Source organism: Anopheles coustani, chromosome 3 (assembly GCF_943734705.1).
Source record: "Anopheles coustani chromosome 3, idAnoCousDA_361_x.2, whole genome shotgun sequence".
Classification (NCBI taxonomy): Eukaryota; Metazoa; Arthropoda; class Insecta; order Diptera; family Culicidae; genus Anopheles; species Anopheles coustani.
The window spans coordinates 54,563,333-54,579,463 of NC_071288.1; the positions used below are offsets into that span (position 1 = coordinate 54,563,333).

General features: G+C 43.1%; 1 protein-coding gene across 1 annotated transcript in view; it reads left to right on the forward strand.

The window, feature by feature from the left end:
• Positions 1 to 15,586, forward strand: part of LOC131262952 (collagen alpha chain CG42342) — a 94,632-nt gene extending 79,046 nt beyond the window's left edge. Inside the window, exons 11-16 of the mRNA XM_058265060.1 lie at positions 2,239 to 2,586; positions 2,664 to 2,873; positions 2,955 to 3,017; positions 12,254 to 12,334; positions 13,687 to 13,887; positions 15,214 to 15,586. Of these exons, the coding sequence (XP_058121043.1) occupies positions 2,239 to 2,586; positions 2,664 to 2,873; positions 2,955 to 3,017; positions 12,254 to 12,334; positions 13,687 to 13,887; positions 15,214 to 15,372 (1,062 nt within the window). The 3' untranslated portion in view covers positions 15,373 to 15,586. The remainder of the gene's footprint in view (positions 1 to 2,238; positions 2,587 to 2,663; positions 2,874 to 2,954; positions 3,018 to 12,253; positions 12,335 to 13,686; positions 13,888 to 15,213) is intronic.
• The last annotated feature ends 545 nt before the right edge of the window (positions 15,587 to 16,131 follow it).

Consider the following 16,131-nt stretch of genomic DNA (forward strand, 5'->3'; position numbering starts at 1 on the left):
TCCCCTATATTTTTGGATTGTCCACGATAGAACATCCAAAATTAGCAATAAGTAATCACATACATGCAGAGTAATTACAATCACATATGTGAAAGGTACCTGTTTGTGTAGAGTATTATTGTTTTATTTTAGCACCTAGTAGCTGTTAACGTAGTACCTCAGCGTTTTGTTCTAATCCTTGCTTCATTAGTTAGCGCACCCTAAACCCTACGCACACCTGCTCTAATCCACCAAGGGAGTATCGGAGAGGGAAAGGAGTAGTCTAGTCCCGATCTCTACCCAAGGTAAGTACCTAGTGCCCTAAGAAACAAACAGGCCTTTCCAACACCTATCTGCATACACATGCACACACAACATGCCTACTCCGGCATGTGTGGACAGCACCCGGCGTTAATGTTGATGGTAGCAACTTCACGCAGCACCCTCGAAAGAACAAATAGCACTTTAGCACCGGACGACGCAGGGGCGGGGTAGTTGTGAAACGCGGAGTCTAACATGGACGAGGAAAAGACACATTCGATTAACGCCTGACAGTCGTTTTCCCGGCCCCTGCCGGTGGAAAGCAGCACGAGGAAGTGTCCTCCAACAGTCGGGGACGACGACACGGATTACCAGCGCCATGTCGGCATGTCGTCCGGATGGCGTGGAAAGTTATTTTCGCCCCATGTCTGGCGGACGGCGCGTTTGGAAGATTGCGTGTGTCAGAGGGATTTTGTGTCTGTCGCGTAAATGCGCGATTTCGGTGTCTTCCCGGGGTGACGCATCGTAACATTCCGAGCTCCGGCCCTGCATCGGGCGCGTGATGTAGTGTGTGGACAAGTGTTCCTCGCATACCAAATGACATTACAATGATCAGATGTTACACGTTGATTCACGACATAATTCATAATGCTTTATATTTAGTTTGCTGTTGAAATTTAAATACGCGCATTAAAATTCATCATTAGGAGTCTTTTTACAGTCTTAGATTGCTTTTAAACTATATGGCATTGGTTGGTTTACTTTAATTTGCATTTCAAACAGGAATCAACACCCTATTGAAACCTGTACATACAAAATAAATAACAACATCCCGAGCAGTTCTGTGAACGCAATGCCGTGTGTAGTCGGAGGTCTCCTAGAATAATTTGTAGTGCGCCCAATTAACTGAGTTGCTTTGAGTAGGAATAAGTTTTATCTAGCTTGAATCATGGATGTAGTAGTTATTCAACACATGGTTTGTTTTACAATAAAGCACGAATACAAAAAAAACTCATTTTCAATTATAAATTGTATTCAATTTACATCTCAAAGAACAGAACTCTTACGTCTTCTCATAAAGGTAATAGTTATATAGTATGTAAAAGATAATAATTTCAATAGATAGCTTACCGAAATCCTATATAATGCTGAGAGGAAAAGTTTTCTTCGTCGATAGTTTTTCGTTTATAAAATTTAATCACAATTATTTTATAATCTTGGGTCGTTGTATCAAATCTGATGTGGTTGACTCAAGTATTCAAATTTAATTTGATTTCTTTGAAGTTCCAATATTTGCCCAAACATAAATAACAACCAACTTTAAATTAGACGATTTCTTTATCGTAACACGTATGTTCCATGTAAAACTTGTAAGTATCTGTCCTTCAATGGTCCGTGTTGATTATAAAAAAAATCAGCACAATGTTAACGAATGCTATAACACTAAAACAATCAAGTCAGGCAAAACATGGCGGCCCGTAGGTGGAACGTGAATATAAATCGTTTGGCAACATCGGTGACATCGGTTCACCTCCATCGTCCGGGATGGGGAGCACGATAAAATTAATCTTTCATTTCCTTTGCCGAGCGTTATTTATGGTTATTAGTGTTTACCTTAATGTAGAGTATTAAAAGGCTTTTAGTAGAAATGGTGTGGTGTGATGATGTGTGGTAGCTGTTGTCTGCACGTTCGTTTTGGCACAAATGTGGTGACACCGGCAGTGCAAAGATCGTGGGACGCCCTCGTAATGACGTGGGTGGCTGCTGCTGTTTTTTGTGCGTGTGTGTGTTTCACGCTGCTGTCACCGCTGTTATAACATCTGCTTTGTTTCTGCTCCTCCGACGACACATTACGCCAACGGAAGCATACGTTCAGTTTGGCGGCCAACGACTTCCCGCCCGGTGTTCGGTTTCACGTGTAGCAATTATGAAGGTTAACAACCCGTTCACTAATCTTTTGCTCTTGTTTGGATCTTCTCTCCCGTCCCGCTCCCAAAGGGCCCCGGTAAGGATGACGACTACGATGAGGCGACCTTGGCTCAGTTCCGTGGGCCCGTAGGACCACCGGGCCCACCGGGACCGCCGGGACGCGACGGAACCAACGGGCTGAAGGGCGAAGCGGGTGAAGTAGGTGCACCGGGATCGCTTGGACCCCGCGGACTAGACGGAATGCCAGGCGAACCGGGCATCGAAGGACCACCTGGACTCCCGGGATACCAGGGACCGCCGGGAGAGAAGGGAGACCCGGGAGATATAGGTCCCCCGGGTCTCATGGGACCGCCCGGCCTTCCCGGACCACCCGGCTACCCGGGAGTGAAAGGCGACAAGGGTGACCGGGGAGACTCCGTAAGTAGCGGCATCTTGTTCGTACTCGTGAGGTCAGAGATTGAAGCGTGTTTTAATGGCGTACGAATGTCTCCCAGAAGTTCAGGAAGATGCGCCGACGACAGGACCATGGCGAAGGGATGGCAGATGAACCGTACCGGGACGTCGTGTATGGACCACCCGGTCCACCGGGGCCCCCAGGACCCCTAGGCCATACCGGACCACCCGGTCCCCGAGGGTACGATGGCAAGAAGGGCGATCGAGGAGAGAAAGGACAGAAGGGCGACTACGGTCCGATGGGACTTCCGGTAAGTGCTTTGCTTTAAAAGATCAGACAACGTTTTTCCGGGAACTCCACTAACCATATCGTGTTTCAATAACTTCATCAGGGTCCGATGGGAATACGGGGAGACTCCGGTCCAGTTGGTCCGGTGGGAAAACCAGGACATCCGGTAAGTTCCGAAGCACTTGCTTTCCAACAAGTTTTCGCAATGTTTTCCACTAACGCTACCAAGTTTTGAATTTGCGTTAGGTGGGATGATCGTTAACAACTATTTCCTTACCACTTCTTACGTTCCCTTTGCCCCGTCTCATTTCATCAATTAACCCCGGTTTTTTGGCTTTCCTGGACGCTACATCACCTTTCCACTCTCTTCCTGCAGGTCTGGGAGTACTAATACGGCTTAGGTTTATCGCTGACGCGCCTCCAAAGTGGAATCCGTTTTTGGCATCTCATCTTTGGGAGCAGATGGTACTAAATTCATCATTGTTTGTTAGCCACTCGTAAACCATTCTTCATGAAAACCAGGAAAATCAAAATCATGAGTTTAATTATCAAAAAGGCTCTCCCACGCCTTTCGTTGTCGCTCCACCACTGCTTAAATGGGTCAAGTTGAATCACATTTTGTTTGCAAATGAACGAGTGGTACGGTGGTTTATTTCAGGAATGCTTAAAAGGAGAGAAAGTTTATTTTTTGCAGTTAGCAAACTTCATTACATCCTCTGTTAAAAACAATGTTTGCACGCTTCCACCACCGCTTATACTACAAACGAGCATTACAAACAACAAAACAGAGTGTTTCAGGCGAACTATAAAAAAAATGTCTAAAATACACAAAGGACGACGGCAAGGAGAAAACAATTAACAGGAAGCTCCTGAAAGGTTGCGCTCGTCCAGACAGGTTAAGAACAAAACACAAAATGGCAAACGCCAGAGTTAAGAGAATTATTGTAGTATTTTTTATAAATGTTTACATAAGAATTCGTCGATCAGGAGTTGATCATGCCGCTCTACGCAGGGAAGCGCAGTATTTGAGGATTGGCAACAGGTACGTTGGAAGGGAGAGCAACGGAGCAGAGGGTTAGATACAGAGAAAATAAACTGGAAAACGAACAACAACTCTCCCTTTCAGCGCCACGTGGAACTGACTCCGTTTACCGGTTGTCCAACGGTTTGTTGCCACTGTTGTTGGTAGTGTTTGACTAAGATTAAGTTTTCTACGCTTCCCCTGCGTGTGTCAAGTACTCTTTACCTACCATTACGAAATTGCTAACGAAATCATTCACATCCTGTCAACCGTCGCCTATCTGTGTCCGTTCGGTATTCAGTGCGGGAAAAGCCATCTTCAAACTTTTAACAATTGCCTTTCAAGCATCTGCACGTTCACTAGGGTAGGATATCTACGAAACAGCCAAACAGTATATACGAGAAGCGAGCGAGAGGAGATTGGCAGCAAACCCAAAACCTGCCGCTCAAAAGGAACGAAAACACAAGAAGCTAGGAAATACATATCCCTCTTTTCGAGTAAACTCCCTTCAACGAAACTAAAAGGTACCCACAAACACACTCTCATTCATACACACACCACACACAAAATCTCACACACTACGCGATATTCACAGTAACTAGTCTATCTTTTTAACTCTCACACTAAAAAAAACCTACTAATGTTCTAATCTAAGAAGATATACAGCGGCAAAAAAGCGCAACATTATTATTATGAACCATTTTGAAACGTCCACGAAGACCCTATCAAATGTCCCATACTTGTCCTAGCGCACGATTCCATCCGAGATTCGCATGCCTTCATACGCACTCTTCAGCTTCATCCCATCCAGCCAACTATCCGGCGGCATTTTGGAACATCGTGGCTGTATCAACTCCGCAGCTCCGATGTTCATCCAAATGTGGCCGCAACCTATCCCGCTCATATCGTTTCGCCTAGTGCCGCCCTAGGCTGACGTTGTTGAATATTAACCTTTTTAAAGGTTCGCTGCGAAACACACCTCCCCACATAGGTGGGAGGGCAGGAAACACGTAATCTGGCGGTGGTTATAATCTACCATTGCTCGTGCCAGAGAACCGTGGACTGTGATGGATGGAGAGAAAGAGAAAGAGAGAGAGAGGAAGTGGAGTGCACGGCCAATACAGAATACGGTAGAAATTCATTAGCTAGGATCAAATTGAATGCAACGTAGGGACATGTGCGGATGAAAAGGTGGCCAGATTAAGCCGGAAAGAGAAAGTTGCACAAATATAGGATACCGTGTTACTCATCCTCAAAGTAGCACACGAGAAATCCTTACACAGCATCTGATCAGATACGCAAGGTAGCACAGGATATGCCGTCTACTTCTTTGGCATGACGTCAATCAATTGACTCGAACGACTGTCGACGATGGTGCAATCCAGTTCGCTATGGTTCATTTAAAGTATACCCTGTTCTGCTTCTGGACAGATCCGTCAAATTTGTCCACGTCGACCCACGTCCTTGACGTCCTTCGCAGGAAGCGCTTCATTCGTTACAACCACTTTAAGCGTTGACATTTGCTGTCACTTGCGTTACCACGTCGTTCTTGTCGTTGAGGAAAACAACCTGCCTCCTTCGATATCCTTCCGCCTGAGGCATTAAAGCGTGTTCCACCATCATCGGTTGAATACGACACGTATGCGCCATCGATTGGCATTTGATTCCCGCCGACTGGAACCGTTTGATACACCTGGGACATTGGGTGAAAGCACCGCCCTCAATTCATTTGGCCCTCAACTTCGATAGATTCGACCTCTCCCGAAGGCGCTAAGGCTGTGGCACATGTTACAGATGTGCTATTATCGATGCCACTGGTCGGCATCGTCGTAGCGAGGAAACTCTCTTCTTTGGTGTGAGGTCGAATAGCCACCCGGAATCACTTCCGGAAGATCAGTGACATCAGCGTGGCTACGTTTTCGGAAGGAACGACTACCAAAAAGGAAAAGGCACGGAACGGTGTAGCCTCAATGTTGCCGGGGAAGCTACTTCATCGAATCTTCCACTACTTCTGAGGTCGTTCGAACTTACGTCGAAGCTTCGGGCTCTTTGAAACTCTGCAGCGGACCTTCCTGATTAAACTTTAAAGAGTTCCGCACACGATCCTTCCCTTATCTCGATGATCCTATTGCACTTTGCCACGAAGCGGCGAACGAAGCAGTGGCGGTTCGAAACTTTCTTATTGGAAAATCGCCCGCACATACCGACCGGCCCTTGAATCCTAACCGAACAAACAAAGCTAGCCCCAACCAGATCCTCCCAAACCCTCCTTTCAACGCGATAAGACAACCCGATGGCGACGTATCGACATCGCGCCAGATTTCATTGAGTTTCCTCCCCATCCCTTACTCTGCTCCATCGACAGATTTTGGGAAGTGTATCGGATTGGCGAAGGAGCAAAACCCCAGGCCCTGGGATGCACGCTAGGACGAAAAGCGCTGGCGATCCAGGGATGGACTTCGGCGCACCGTCTGCGCCATGTTGCCCGGAAGCCGGAAGTATCTTGTTGAAAACTGATAAATATTTGAATCAACCAACCGTTTGGAGTGAGATCTTCAGGGAAGCTGCCGGTGGCCGGTGGATGCCGAGCGTGGACGGTTTAATATTTAATGATTGCAGCCATTCTGTTTTCTCCGCCAGTTTTGTTTTCCTCCTTTTTTATTTAAGATAAAACTGATGGAACTTTTTAGCTTTCGGCGCTATCGGAAACCGCTTCGAAAAACCGACCGCAGCTTAGCGATGCGAGTCGGAAAACTCATAACCATATGCCCAAAAAGGAAGGAAAAACTACCTAATCTCAACCCGGTTCGCAGAGCTTTCCTTTTTTTCTTTTCACTTCTTGTTATACTCGTATATTTCACCACAAAATCTTCGTTCCTAGAGAAAGTGACCTCCGTCAAAGAATGAAAGATTCTTCCTGTTTTATCGCATAAAAAAAGCAATCGACTTTTCACTTCCTTCCTTCGTTCGGGAAAGTGAGGTAGAGGGGTTGGAAAACTTCACAAGGGTGATGATGCTTGGCAGTAACAATTTTCGTGTGCGGGGATTCTCTTCCGGTGTCGTCTCGTGCTGCGTATCACCACACTGGAAATCCACACATACACGCGCACACGTGGCACGTCCAGCGGTGCATGGAGCGTGGAGAATTTTTACGATTTTTTTGCTTCTTCCCTCAACCGACCCCAAAACCGGTTCACCCAGTGCCCCAGTCAAACGGGCGAGGAGCGGGGAGAAATACGCCATCAGTTTTTAGAAGCCAAACCAGGGCCAACCGATGGGAGACAAGTGTGGCACGCTCGGATCGTTGCGATCCGGTTGAAAAGTTGGCAAACATATGTTGGCAATAATTGGCTTCGATCCCGGTCGGTCGTAAATAATTGGCTTCGACGTTGCGGAAGGGGTTGGAAAAGCGCCCTCACCCACCGTCCCGCTCCGTCACCGTAACGAAAAGTTCGTGCATGGTACGTTCCTCAGTATCCGGATCGGTTGGATTCAGTTCGGGAAGCCGCTGTCCACGAATTGAATGTATGGAGTTTTCGATCGAATTCCGATGGAAACGGGTCATCGACGCTTGGCTGGCTTGGTTGGGGGGTTTCCAACTGGCGAAAAATTAGGAAAGAATTTGAGGTGGTAAAATATCATAAAACTGCTCATCCACGTGTCGATGATGCGTGCGTGAGGGCTCGATTTTGGTCAACTCCTAGTTCCATCCGTTCCGGTCGGTGCACGTTGGTCGAACGCCGCGATGGAATTGTATAAAATAGTAATTAAGCTAGCGAGATGCTGTACAGGAGTGAGTCTCTAAAACTGGCCGAGCTGAATAGCAGAAACAAAACCTAATAAGACAAACGTCATCTCTCCATCCTGCAACGTCCAGCGCATTTATGACATAGCAGCGTCCGAGAATTTCCACACGTTGCAAAATGATGAAGAAATTGAAGCTACCATCCATCCGACAGCATTTATTGATTGCGTTCCCAGCGTAGGTAATAAATTAAAGTGAACAGATGACTCCAGGGTGCGAAGGTCTATTGCGAAAGGCAAATGAAAACAGATTTTTTTGTTTTTTTGAATATTATACAACTCTATGTACATAGTCGAGTATAATCGAACCGAAAGGTAGAACATAACATTACGAGTGGTAAGATTCCAGAAGGCGGTAAGCCCTAAGGCTGAGCAGTTTGCGATGAAGTAAGGACAACTGAATGCGCGCAATGTAGCGAAGGAAGTCACATCCGATGCCAACAAACAATAACAGCGTGGAGACAGACGCAAGATAAAAACCATCATTATGCATTAAGTGAATTAACAAACAATAAAAAACAAACACACAAACTGAAGAGAGAAAACAAAAATACGAGCCGATTTGGAGGAGAAAACATAACCTTACAGCATGTGTTGTTGATTTGATTTGGGAAAATGCGTTCGCCTGGTGATTGTCTGTTGCGCTGATTTTCCTGATGCGTTTGAGGAATTTTGCAAATGCTGACGATTTTGTGCGAGAGTTATGCTTCGTCGTTTGCGAATTGTTTAGATATACTGAATAAATTAATTTGCATTGATTTTAACGAAAGTCTTCTGCAACGTTCCACTTCATAGCATCATTCCATTCAACGATTCCTATTCACTCATAAAAGAAAATAATTTGTTTTTTTTTTACCATTACTTTTTTTACCAGTACTGCTTCTAGAGACAAAGTTATCGGATGAAACGGGAAAGAAAATAAGTGACGGATCACCAATTAACTCTTTTTTCGTACTGATTCATATTTGCTTTTAACTCTTACCACGCATCATTTAATAGAACTTCATTTCTGCCAGGATCAGTCATCAGGAGTCAATCATTCCTGGCATATTAAAAATAATTAAATGAATAAAAAACATCAATTCCACAAACTTATTGCCACGCATGCTTGAAGCCAAAGCGCATAAGCCCATTATATTTTATTCATTTTATTTTTAACAAATTATCGTTATTATGGTGTAAAAATGAATGTTTTAAAACTGACAACCTTGCAGGTCAACAAAACATATTCGCATTGAAAACAGTTTGTTCATTTTTTTTTGTTTTTACCACTCTAATAATGAATGTTAATGTTATTCAAAAATGAACGTTGAATAGGATGAAATTCTAATGTGTACAATTTTAAATCGATTTTCAATCGCATACTTCTTGATCAGACTGATATATTATGAGATACGATTTCTGTTACGATGGAAATTAATTTACATTATTCTATCACAGGACGAATCATGTTGAAATGTTTTGCACAATAATTCTATTTTGGGTAAATTCAAATGTTCCACACAATGTTTCTATCGAATACTGTTCCTATCGAGGAAAACTGGATCAAAACCATGGAATGCCCACACATTTTACAATACAATCCACGGCATGGTAAAACAATGCGTCAAACATTAACCAGCGTATTAGCAATGTGGCGTATTTCAGAATCCCAACACGTTGGAGCTTCATTGTATGGCTTTATACGTGCGTAAACATGTTGGATAACAATTTTAATCATGCTGAACAATGAACATTTATTTCCGATCGTCAAACATGATATTTAAATATTTAAATAATCTCCCATCTTCGTTTCATTCTTGTTTGCCCTTCAAGCATCCGGATGATGAGAAATTTGTCCGTATTTGCGAGAAAAGACAATGTTCACAGAAAATGTTTTCTTGCATCGTAGATGCAAGGACGTATTCCTCCTCCATCCAGTGCAATGTGTTCGTGCACGTCTGGCCTCTTGAGCTGTTTCCCACTTCTTTGCTCCGGAAGTGATCCCTGAACCGTACCATTGATGCACTGAAACGCCTTTCAAATGTAACGTTACTCTTTCCAGTCATTCACTCTCATTCATTGATTCACTTCCCAGCACCATCGTCGTCCGTGTGATTGAAGTTCCTTGTCACATTTTTTTCCTCACCCCCGACATCCCTTACCGACACATAAACGCTTTCCAGCCAGAAAGCGACACTTGCGCCACGCCCGCCCTTTCCCGCTTCCCGTTCCGGTAGAAGGAATCAATTGTAAGCGAGCGATTGAAAATCAAATTAGATTTTCTTCATCATTTCTCTTTACCACTTCACTTATCACCCACCCCTGTTACCGGATGATTTTCCATTCTTCTCCGGAGCAGCCTCGATTCCCCCGTTCTTAAGACACTTAAGAGGCTCACATTACATTCCCACGCCACCGCAAGAGCACTTGGTGGCATTTGCGATTGGAAATTGTCGTACCTTCTTGTTTCCAGGAGGGAAGATTTATACTATGTTTTCTAAATAGAACTCTTTTCATGCAAGATTTTGGTCGAGAACAAAAATTCGCTTGATGTAGATTCGTTTGCCTGCATTATTGAGATGCTTCATTAAAAAAAAGCCTTTATTCATGTTCCAAGATTTTCATGTAGTGTATTCTCATTTCCAAGTATATAAGAGGGTTCTAGACACAGTTATATTTGTTGAACCATTTATATGCTTGTATCTGATATCAATTTGTATTTCCATGATATGATGTAGACAGTCTGACTCAAAACAAAAACAAACCACATTTAAGGTGATATGCATTTCGAGCTTGCTATTTTACAGCATATACTTCATTAAATTTAATTTAATATCCTTTTTCTAACGCACCCTAGAACACCTCAACACCGGCTTCTGTCCCGAAGGCTTTGAAATCAATTTAATGAAGCACATTAACATACTTTTTTCCATCGCTAATTAAGTGACTTCGATGGCACATTAAAGTGGTAAAGCCGCAGCCGGAATGATGCATTGAATCAATGAAATTAAACGGTGGAAAGCACAGTGCACGTGGGAAGTTTTGTGGTGCATGCAAACCAAAAAATGGTATTTCCCCATGCATGTGCAGTTGTGTCGCCCTAATCCTACAATAAGTTTACATACTCACACCCGGAAAATCAACGCGCCCTACAATAGCGGAACATTCGAATGCGCGCAACATGAAACGGGACCAGCTCGCGGATTTCCATTTGTTCGAATCGCTTGAATACGTGTGGGAACATTTTCCGGAGCGCTGTTTAATTATCGCGGTCGGCCAGAACAGGACCTGTAGAGCATCCTGCTGTGTCCCGGGCCACACGCCGTCCTTGCCCTCGCCATCCGAGCATGCTGAAGCTTTTGTGGCTCTTTCGGCCATTTACTCTTTTCTCTCGACATCCACGCTTCCTGTCCTCGCACTACCGATGTGTTCGGTTGAACTCGCATTCACTAAAATTTCCCCGGCGTTCGGGCCGCTTTTTGCTAACTCATTTAATTGAAATTATATAATTAATGAAATGAAATGGAATTTTAAAGCACACAGACCTAGCACGCGGGCAGGATGCCAATGTTGGCGGCTGCCGTGGTCTTTTCCGTTTCCTCCGCCTCATTCATCCCCCTCGTCGTCATCGTCGACTAACGCTCGGCTGAACTCGGTTCGATTTTCGGAGGCTCCAGCACCGAACTTGCGGCGTATGTTCGATTCCGTTTCCTCCGATGCAGCCGCAGCCCCGGTTGGTTTTGTTTTACCCGTACGAAAAGTGAACCCAAAATTCCGGTGGCCGATTTTCTGTTTCAATGTTTGCTACTTTCGATCAACACACACATCCCTGTTTTTCCCTGTTTCGTGATTCCGAGACGAGCGTTACATTTAGATTTTCTACCACAAGTTATCCTTTCTTTCCATCGCAACTCACCTTCGGAGGTGAAAAATCGCAAGAAAAAAACTAGAATCACTTGGTAAAGTATGCGGTAATTAAAGAAGTAGATGTAAATGTAAAGCTTTGCCATCACTTTTACCCACCGCCGTGACTCGCTCTTCCCACTATTTCCTGATTGCATCGTGGCTTTCATGAATCTACATCCGCTTGAAAACTTTCTCCGACATCATCGCCTTGGTTTGTCCTTGGCTGGGAAAGGATTCCGCATGCTAAAGTGAACGAGAATAAGTTTAATTTAAATCTTAAGTATACAGTCATTCGAAGCGACGGTGTCTTCAAACCCTTCGATCGAAAATATTTTAACTAACGGGTGTTGAAGGCATGTACAAATATTAATACATTATAAAAAACAACAACATATTTCACAACATTGGTGTTGGAAGACGCTGCTAACGCTTTTCTTACGACGAACCGAGGACAAGGACTTAACGACGACACGCAAGCTTTTGGAGTTCAGGTTTTAGTGGAGCTGGTGTTTTTAACGCTGTATTATAAAAATCACGCAAATACAATCTTTAGTTTCCCCTTCACAAATGCTCAAACTATAAAAATTATTATTAATTGTGTTTCATTTTTCTTCTGTTTTTGGAACTTTTCTTGTTTTGTTTTCTTTTCTTTTGTCCGTTCTTTTTACTTCGCCGCGTTTACTTTCCAGGGACCACCGGGACTGGACGGCATGAAGGGTGCCCAGGGTGAAACCGGCATCAAGGGAGAACGCGGTGATCCAGGACTGCCCGTAACTATGCTTAACTGTCTTAGTAACGTTTGCGAACGAATGGCCCCATCGTCCGGCGACAAGTATCTCCATCAGCCATAGGCCGTGGCGAATGCAAATGAAAGAAAACTCATGCTGCACGTTTCATCGATTAACATACCCCAACCTCCTTGTTTCTACTATCCTCCTAAATTCGATATCCAAGAATCTGCGCATCTACCCTATAAGATCTGTTCTCTTCAGGGTCTGGACTTGATCTGGTTTGTTCATCATGTTAAGCATTTTCTGTTGATCGTGAAAAATTATAAAATTTTGTACTCAAGGAATTGTTACTTAATCTTACCTAACCTCTTCTCAGTGCCATCGGAATGTAGCTCGTCTTAACAAAAACAAAAAAAAAACAACTTCATTTCTCTTTTAACGCATTTTTGAAAACTAAATTTCACATTCTAGTAAGACTAAATGTTTTATCTTTCAAGAGCGATTCACTGAAGGTGAAAAACATTGCCAGAGTGCGGAAAACACTCGACAGATTTCATTCAGCAAGCATGTTGTGCGAGCGCGTGCGTTCGAATGATTCGCGACAGTGAAAAAGAATGACAGATTTCATGTTTTGTAGCCGACGAATGTTGAGATTGCCCGAAAGTAATCCGCGCAGAAGCAAGGAAGCATTTATTTTCCGATCCATCCACGCGAGCCAATGTACAACACTCATTCGAAGGAAAAACACTAAGTTTTTTGTAAATAAACTCACCGAAAAGAAGAACCACGATTCGACCGAATACTTTCATCCGTTCGTCCGTCTGCTCTGTCCACATATGTCTTTAGGATCATTTTTGTTGAATGCTGTTCGTATGTTGCTGCGACATTTGTTGAAGCCCGAATGTGTTGTGTCCCCCTTAAAATTTTATTGCGTGTATAGTTGATTAATGTTGAAAATGGGAAATCTTGTCTTGCTGCTAGTCATTTGGCTGTTTACATTCAAGTTTCAGTTTGCTCGGGTGATTTTACGATTTTCTGGCTTTCCATAAGTATTTTGACATCGGGATTTAAAGTTATTTAAAACGAAATGTGTTCAGCACAACTAAATTCAACGAAAATCAGCTTCAACAGAAACCAACCGTTAATATTCCAATTTGTATGCACACAAAACGAGATCGTAACGTCTATTCGAGCACACGGGTCACACCTCAAAACCGATCCAAACACGGACACCCAAAAGGCTCAAACAATAATCGAAACAAAACCAAAATAAAAACTGTCACATCGAACGATGTCAAACATACGAATGGAAGCCCCAATGCTGCGATGGAAAAATAGGGCAAGCAGTGATGGCTGTGATTTTTCCTTCCCAACTCATCGTCCCACCACAGGGAACGGATGGGATCCCGGGCCAGGAAGGGCCGCGCGGTGAGAAGGGAGGCAAGGGCGATCCGGGTCCGATTGGCAAACGGGGTCGGAAAGGGGACCGAGGTGACAAGGGCGACCAGGGCGTACCGGGGTTGGATGCACCGTGTCCACTCGGAATGGACGGACTACCGCTGCCGGGATGCGGATGGCGGGCACCGAAAGTGGTAAGGATCTGGACGAGTAATGGAGTTTCTTCCGGGAACCTTTTTCGATGGCCTTCGTTTTAGTGCTACAGTGACTGAAAAAAAGCTTTCGAACAACGCTGATTTCTTTGTTTGACAGTACACAATTTTCGCAATGTCTCAAAAATGACAAAACAAGACTTGTCTTCAAATCCAAAGCTGCATACATCTAAAATAAAAATTTCATATTTTTCTGTTCGACTAGTTCAAACAACTAAGTTGAGAATGTTTTTAGTGGTAATTTTGACCACTCTTTTTAACACACTATAATCTTGCTATTTAAAAAAATTAAATCTGTGAAGGGCTGCTTTGTATTATATCTGTTGAATATCTTTTTTTGTATTTTTTTTTTGTTTTTTGTATGCACATCTCCATTAGTTTGGTTTAAAGCAAAACAGACCGAATTTGAGTTCTTTTAAACTTTTATACTTTAAGAATGTTACATAACATAGATCTAAAAAAAATTGTGCGCTAGCAATTAAATATATTTAGCAACATTAAAAACATAACACTATATTTTTGTGATTACAAATGACGACATAAACTGACCTCAAAAAACGAAAATAACGCCAATTTCCATAGTACCCGCATTACGTTTCGAAGCGCGTTCCTAAAAATGAAATATAGAAAAGAAACACTCCATGGAAAATTTAACACCTAAGGTGTAGATTAAGGTTAATTTGTGCCGTTATCTACAGTCTAAAAAGTTTTAATTTTTTTCTGATTTGATATTTGACCTTTTTTTAATTAAAGTTAAAAAGAACTGGACCTTTTTTGCTATAAAAATGTAGATTTCCCTAGCAATTGGTAAAAATATAGGAATTTTAATACATCGTAACACTTGAACGGGCTCAAATTTGATAGATAAATTAAAAAGATAGAAGAAAGTATTAAGAAGCGCCTACATTGAAAATTTTTTCTTTTGTCAAAGTGTCATAAATAAAACAAAATAAACTATACACGCACATTCAGTAAAAATTCAGTAAAAACATCCACTAGTAACACCTTGGAATTCCGAATCCTCACAAGAAGTTGCTTTAAACTATTTACCTCACACAATAAGTTTTGATCATCGATTTTTTGTTTAGGATAAAAATCAATGATTTCAAACTAAACCAACAGAAATAATAGATCGCATAGATAGTTCTAGAACCGATGAAATCAACGTTGTATGAACCCTTTTGCAAGTAACTGTATCTCAGTACTGGAAGATGATTTTTTCCCATAATTGATTTTCTAAAAATCGATGAAAATTGTCCATCATAGTAACACACATTTTTCTTTCCATTCGTCTCCTCCATTGCGTAGTATCAGGAACCGATCATCCCGTCGCCCCCACACAAGGACTACCTGCCGGACGTAACCGGAACCGAGAACGAGAGCGAGTACGTGGAGGAAGAGGACGACGGAGCACCGGAAACCGAGGACTACGAGGAGGAGTACGCGGAAAATGAAAACGGCAACTGAGCAACTTCGACAACCCGATAACCAAAGGACCGAACCGAATCAAAACACAAGCGTATGGAGCAACAGAGGAAGGACAAAAAGTCACGGTTGAATCAGTTAAATTTTACCAACAAACCATTAACATTCCACTTTTCGAGGTCCTTTTTGTTCAACAATTGCGCTTGTATACTACCCTTCCATGTTTTTATTTCGTTTTTTTTCGTTTGTGGTATTTACGCTTTAATACTATTTTGTTTGCGTTGCGTTGATTAATTTATTTCCATTGCCGAACCGGACCGGGTGCGAACAACGCAACGATGATGGAAGGAAAACAAGTAAATGAAACGATTTCTTTCGACGGGACATTCGACTGGGAAGCACGTGCGCAAAAAGCCAACGCGGCAATAATGGAACGCTGAAGTGAACCGACAATAAACGGTGGAAATCGAGAAAAAATGGCGGAAAAAGCGTACATGTATCACATGCATGTTTATGCGTGCGAACCGAGCGGGCGTGAACCGATAGATGTAAATTAATTTAAGCTACACAATCCGTATCAGATTTTTACTTCACTGCATAATTTATGCGTGTATTTATGAGCATGCCTGCGTGCTCGTTCCCGAGGCGGCCCGTGATTGCTCTCGGTTATGATTCATGGGAAATGGCGTTGTGTTGGCGTCCGAGCTGCATCAATTACAGCGATTATCGTCCATCGGGTGACATCTACCCGTCAATGAGTAATTGCATGCACATTGAAATGCGTCGGGGACGAATTTTAAT